Here is a 6718-nt window from a genome sequence, read left to right as displayed (position 1 = left end):
AGCTCTGTCATATATTTCGTTCCCTTACCATTGATGCAGCTAAAACTCATGTTCGGTTTTGTTTTGCCCTGACTGTACTACTGAAACTCACTTTTTTAAAGGTGTGTGTGTGTGTGTGTGTGTGTGTGTGTGTGTGTGTGTGTGTGTGTGTGTGTGTGTGTGTGTGTCTGTCTGTCTGTACATATTTGTGTGTGTGATATCTATTGTAGATGAATACTATTGCGTAAAGAGACAAAAAGAGCCATACAGTGCACACATACAGACAGACACACAGAGAGGGTGATAGCCACAGACAAAAAATGGATGGCCTTTTTTTTGTTTCTGTGGATTTCACCACATGACAACTGACCCCTCCCCTACCCACTTCCAACCTCTCCCCTCCACCTTCCCTTCACCCTCCCCTCCACCTTTCCGTCACCCCTCCTCTCCACCTCCACCTTCCCTTCATGTCATCCCGCACCCATTGCACACAACACACACACACACACACACACACACACACACACACACACACACACACACACACACATGCACGCAGAACACAACACAACACAACACCCTCCACCTACCCTTCACCCCTCACCTCCACGCCCCCTTCCCCCCTCCCCCCTCCCCTCCACCTTCCCATCACCCTCCCCTCCGCCTTCCCTTCACCCCTCCCCTCCACCTGTCAATAAAAGCCAAGCGGGGACCCAAGAGCCCGCACATCCTGGCCCGGTGAAAACACTGCACACAGCTGACAGTGTCTGACGCTGAAACAGGCCACCTTCTGTCACATCTGACCGGGACGTGAGACTACCTCTCCATCCAGCTACAATGGCAACGTCAGTATACACCTTTACCTTTCTATCTGTCTGTATGTCTCTGTCTGTCTGTCCGTCTGTCTGTCTCTCTCTCTTTGTCCATTCAGGTAATAATACTTACTTAGATGCATTGCATCCGGTTCATGTCCAGTGCATTCTTAAGCCACTTTTTTTTTTAAACCAATCACAAAATTGGTTAAAAACACTGTTGCCTTCCTAATGTATTAATGTGGTTTGATACAATATCGCACTAGCGTTTGTATGATTCAGCTTAATGAGACTACACTAAAAATGCAAGTATCATTATTTTTTTGTCCTTGCATGCGTGATTCATCAAATCAAGCTAAAATAGCTACCATTCATCAATAAACTGAAATACAAAGTCCACAGAAAATGTGTTCATTTTCAAGAGACACCAGAAATGCAATGTTACGATTTTTTTTAAGTGGATTGTTAATGGAAAATGTATTAAACTTACACTTGGTCATTTTGTACGTAATGCGGACTTAAATTCAGTTCTCATCTGTCAGTTATCAGAAAGCACTGTATTTATCATGTTTATACCCGTAGAAAACCATATGAAACATCATAAAGCAGAACGTTTAAAAACCCAAAGCAGTAGTTCACACAATGTCTTTTAATGATCTGTAGAAAAGGTTCATGTTACCCTGAGTGAAGCCTCAATTGTCATTGTTGCTGGTCTTGTTGTTTCACTGTTTTTACATTTTGTGTATATTTCTCTTTGTATATATTTGTATTTGTGAATTTTCCAATTTCGTCATAACCATGTGAAGCATTAATATTGGTTTACACTGGTGTTTGGTAATATCCAGTGTGACAAAAATGGTTTTATAACAAAGTTGTTAAAATATCTTGAATGTCTTCTTTCGCTTTTGTTTGGGAATATTTCTTGGCTGGCTTTGACTGCCGCCCCCTCCCCCCTTGCCCGCCGCCCTTTCTCTTTCTCTTTCTGTCTGTTGACCTGTCTGTCTGTCTGACTCCCTTCCTCTCTCTCTGTCTCTCTCTTTCCTTCCTGGCTTTCTCTCCACCTCAAATTCTCTCTCCTTTCATTCACCTCTAGTTACATAGTGTTGTAAATGAATTACTATTCAGGTCACCTTAACTTAATATGCATGCTGTATTAACACAATGGTTTTCCCCTTCGGTTTTATTTACTGTTTCCATTTCCAGGTCTGGATGGAAAAAAACACATAGTCTTTCTTACTCGACTGCCCTCAGAAAATAAAGCTCATTCAATTCATTGAGTTCTCTGTCTCTGTCTATCTGTCTCTGTATCTCTCTCTCTCTCTCTCTCTCTCTCTCTCTCTCTCTCTCTCTCTCTCTCACTCTCTGTACCTATCCAAATATAGGTAGTAATAGTTTTGAACACTATTGTCCCTTTAAATCATTACTGCAGCCAAAACGAAAATAGCTTTAATCTGATCTTTGCAAAGTTCACACCCACTTACATTAAATTTCAGGCTTATAATAAACATAATTTTCATCAGCTTTGCAAAGACAGTTTGAAACTTGTATATTTTGTAAGGGAAACGAAGACGAAATTCATGCATTAGCAATCTGTCCCGAGTTTGGTGTTCTGAGAAAAATAAAGATACATCCAAAACCTGCTCAATTTAAGGATTCACATGATACTCCACCTGCTTTAAAAAGACCACAGCATTGTGAAAAGATTGTAGCAATCCTTATTTTTTATGAATTACAACAGAGAGCAGAGGGCTTTCAGCCTTATTTCATACTAAACTCATTATTTCCCTTTTGTTAGATCTTCAGCATATACTTATCATAAATATTGTTTTTGTTCATTCTGCTCTAGGATTCTTGAGAGACAGAGAGAGAGAGAGAGAGAGAGAGAGAGAGAGAGAGAGAGAGAGAGAGAGGCATAAGCGAAACAGAGGGAGATTCGTGGAATTCACATGTTGAATACTGTCATTACAGGTGGACCTGTCAACTGACGCTTGGTCTTGCCCTTTTCTGCTTTGCAGGTAAGATGATTATTTGTTCTGCTGAAGATAAAGTATTTATGTTTTTGCTTCTTTCCATGAAAACGAGTGACATATGTGGGGAACACAATATTAACTTTGTCTCATTCACTCTTTTTTCTTTCTCTATACACTGCACACATACACACACACACACACACACACACACACACACACATGCATGTGTATATACATATTATATATACATATTTTATATATATATATATATATATATATATATATACATAGAGCGAGAGTGAGAGCCCTCATCCAAGTCTCCAACATAACCCAGTGACTGTCAGTATTGAGCTCTCATCCAAATCTCCAGCATGTATACTTCTGGCACCAGTGCTGATGCTGAGAGAGGAATGACGGCTGTGTACTGTGTTAGAGAAGTCAGTAATGGTGATGATGTTCTGTCTCTGCAGCTCCTTTGCTTGTGCGGAATGGAGCCAGTGCCCACAGTGTTCGCAGCCCAAAGGTAAACCCAAAGAGATATTGAGTAAATTGTTTTCGTTTCCTCTTCTATTCTTATTATGATCGTTTTGTGTTTTTTTTCCTTTCTTTCAGGTTCATATTTATTTATTTAGACATCTTGCTACAGCACATACTCCTGAAGCTCTATGCGCTTTACAATAGCACTAAAACATCCACTCAAACATCCCCACGCAAACATATGCATATGATTTAAAACATAGGCAAGAGAGAACAATTTTAAAAAAAGAATGTCATTGAATAATTCAAGAAATGTATCAGATATAAAAAGATGAAACGAAATAATGATAACAAAAATGTTGACAATTGAAAGACACACACAAGGACACATGCACATAGATACACACATGCATACATATAAAATACACAACGCACGTACAGACACTTCCTCGTGTTTGTGTAAAGTACACAGACATCGCTATAAACCAATAAATCATTCAGAAATATTCTGCCCATTTTGCGATGAATCCAGAGAAAATGGAGTTCTTTTTCTCCAGAAATGTCCTCCCCTTACAGACCTTTCAGTTCAATTTATTCCAAAAAGATATCATACATATCCATGTTTATTTCAACTATGTTGGTGCCATTGAGTGATTAAGATAATACATGCAATCTACATTAAAAGAGCACTTCGCCTGAGATACTTGTATCCCAATTGTTGTGATAATTGGTAATGCTTGCGATGTTTACATGAACAGTGCTAGTGACACTTGTTAAATCCTTTTATTAACCCTGTTCACACAGGACTATGGCCTTAAATGAGAAAACCACCTGTATATCTCGCTTTTTGTTTAGTTATAGGGAGTTCGTTTGATGATTGTCTGTATACTTTCTATACACTTTATTATGTAATGATTTGTTGTTTTTATTTTTTTATTTTTCCTCTGTGTGTGTGTGTGTGTGTGTGTGTGTGTTCTCTGGTATGCTTTTGATTTTGTAATGTGATGAGTTGCGGACAGAATGAAAATGAAAAAGTGCCTGTGTTTGATCCTAAAAATAAAGATTTCGACTTGCTTTGAACATCCAGACTGTCAGGGCAGAGGCAGGAGCAGACCCCATGGCTGATGCCATCAAGAGTGCATTGCAGACAGAGGAGGGAAGAGCGGACATTCAGGCTGTGAGTGCCTAGTTCAGTGACACGCACCAAATAGTGACCCTTCACATTTCTTCTTCTTCTTCTTCTTCTTTGTGTGTGTGTGTGTGTGTGTGTGTGTGTGTGTGTGTGTGTGTGTTCTGTGTCTGTCTGTCTGTCTGTCTGCCTGTCTGTCTGTCTATGAGAGACGGAGCGACAAACAGATGTAGAGAGAAAGACTGGAGGGTAGTATGATTAAGTAGTATGAATGTATGAGTATGAATGTATTTATGAATTTACTGGGGGGGTTTCGTGAACACAAGTGATTTTATTATGTGGTGAAACACAATGAATTGGACTACTCAGAGAGAGAGAGAGAGAATGAGAGAGAGGAGAGAGAGAGAGAAAGAAGGAGAGGAAAAATTGTGATAAGGATGGAGAGAGAGGAACAAAAAGTTGTCAGTACCTGTTTTTAGTGCCATGACCCAAATAGCGACCCTTCACGTTTCTTCTTCTTTTTCTTCATTGTGAATGAGTGAGTCAGTGAGTGTGTGTGTGTGTGTGATGGGGGTTAGGGGTGTGTGTGTATGCTTCTAATTATGTGCTTGTGTCCATGTTAGTGCTGTGGAGGAAAGAGAGAGAGATTGAAAACGCATCATATTCCCAGACCACATACACCATACCCTGTGACTCTCACTAATCTGTCATCTTTCGTCTTTGTTGTTGTTGCTCTCAGATCTTCCAGTTCACCAGGAATGCCTGTGCAATGCAAAAAGCAGGAGAAAATTTCATTGCTGATGTCATACAAGGTGCCCTTCAGACAGAGGAAGGCAAGAGATTCTCACAGCTGTAAGTTTTAATTTTGGTGCCAGAAACCAAATAGTGATCTTTCACGTTTCCTGTGTTGTGTGTGTGTGTACGAAATAGATATGTTCCAAAAAAATATTTGTCTCCAAAATCGGTTTTTAATTTTTTGTAATATGCTCAAAGGAGGCAAAAAAAGTCATTTTAGCTGTAAGTAAGATGATTAGATTTGCAAATGTTGCCTAGTTATACTTTTGGAGTTAAAAAGACATTTGTGTTTTCCTCACTTTTATGTGCCATTGTTGTGTATTTGGAAATGTTTGTTATGGGCACGAAAAGAGTATTTGCAGTAATCCTCCATACTCCAATAGGAGTGAAAGGATAATTAAAACTTGAAACTTGTGTGTGTGTGTGTGTGGTGTGTGTGTAATGTTGTCGTTGATCGATTTTTACATATGTTCAGTATGAGTGATATTAGACGACAAAAAAGAGAGGGTTAAGGGGTAAGCGTCTGTGCATGTGTGTGTGTGTGTGTGTGGGTGTTGTGTGTGTGTGTGTGCGTGTGTGTGTGTTATTTTCCAAGACCACATACACCACAGATTGACTTGTCCGGTTTCATTTTTGATTTGTTTTTTTTTTATGTTGCTTTCAGATCAAGTTCATGTGTTTGTGTGTGTGTGTGTGTGTGTGTGTGTGTGTGTGTGTGTGTGTGTTGTACTCTCAGATCATGAAGCTGATGAAGAATATCCTTGCAATGAAAGAAGATGGAGAACACCTCATGGCTGATGCCATAAACCGTGCTGATCAAGTAAGATGATTGTGTTGAAGTTGATGTATTTGTGTATTTCAATCGTTTCGGCATTCAGAAAATTGTAAATATGTGTAAAAATACAATGAATCACAGAGAGAGAGAGTATGTGTGTGTGTTTGTGTGTGTGGGTGTGTGTGTGTGTGTGTGTCCGTGTGTGTGTGTGTGTGGGGTGGATGTGGGTGTGTGGAGAGAGAGAGAGAGAGAGAGAGAGAGAGAGAGAGATTAAAAACGATTTATATTCACAAATCACATACACCATATCCTCTGACATCAACTGATTTGTCATCTGTCGTCATTTTGGTTGTTTCTTTCAGTTAATCCAGTTCATGAGTAATGGAATGCCAGAGGCAGGAGAACGCCTCATAGCTGAGTTCATACAATTTGCCCCTATCCCATGGGAAGGCAAGCAGGCTCTTATGACTGTAAGTTCCTATTTTGGTGCCATAAACCAAATACTGACTCTTTCGTTTCTTCTTGTGTGTGTGTGTCTGTGTCTGTGTATGTGTGTGTCTGAGTGTGTATATATGCATCTTCTACCTCCTTACCCGCCATCTTCTGCCTCCCCACCCTAACAGGACGTCATGGATGCATCCTCGCTCTGGGTATTGGCATCTCATCGACTTTGCCATCGTCAGGAAGAGGGACAGGCAGGATGTACGAGTCACGAGGGCCATGTGCGGCCTGGACAGACCACCGCCTTATCGTCTCCAAGCTCAACTTCCGCATCCAGCCC

The 6718-nt window shown here is 40.3% G+C and overlaps 1 protein-coding gene across 1 annotated transcript; it reads left to right on the top strand.

Annotated features, from left to right (window-relative positions):
* Positions 1-716: 716 nt before the first annotated feature.
* Positions 717-6397, top strand: LOC143288845 (uncharacterized). Its single transcript, XM_076597493.1, has 7 exons — positions 717-824; positions 2760-2806; positions 3232-3284; positions 4326-4415; positions 5107-5219; positions 5899-5982; positions 6300-6397. The coding sequence occupies exons 1-6, from the start codon at positions 817-819 to the stop codon at positions 5903-5905; spliced, it is 318 nt and encodes a 105-aa protein (XP_076453608.1). The 5' UTR covers positions 717-816; the 3' UTR covers positions 5906-5982; positions 6300-6397.
* Positions 6398-6718: the final 321 nt, after the last annotated feature.

This window comes from Babylonia areolata, chromosome 13 (assembly GCF_041734735.1).
Source record: "Babylonia areolata isolate BAREFJ2019XMU chromosome 13, ASM4173473v1, whole genome shotgun sequence".
NCBI classification, from domain to species: Eukaryota; Metazoa; Mollusca; class Gastropoda; order Neogastropoda; family Buccinidae; genus Babylonia; species Babylonia areolata.
Note: the sequence above shows the minus strand (reverse complement) of the source record. Positions and strands in the feature narration are given on the sequence as shown.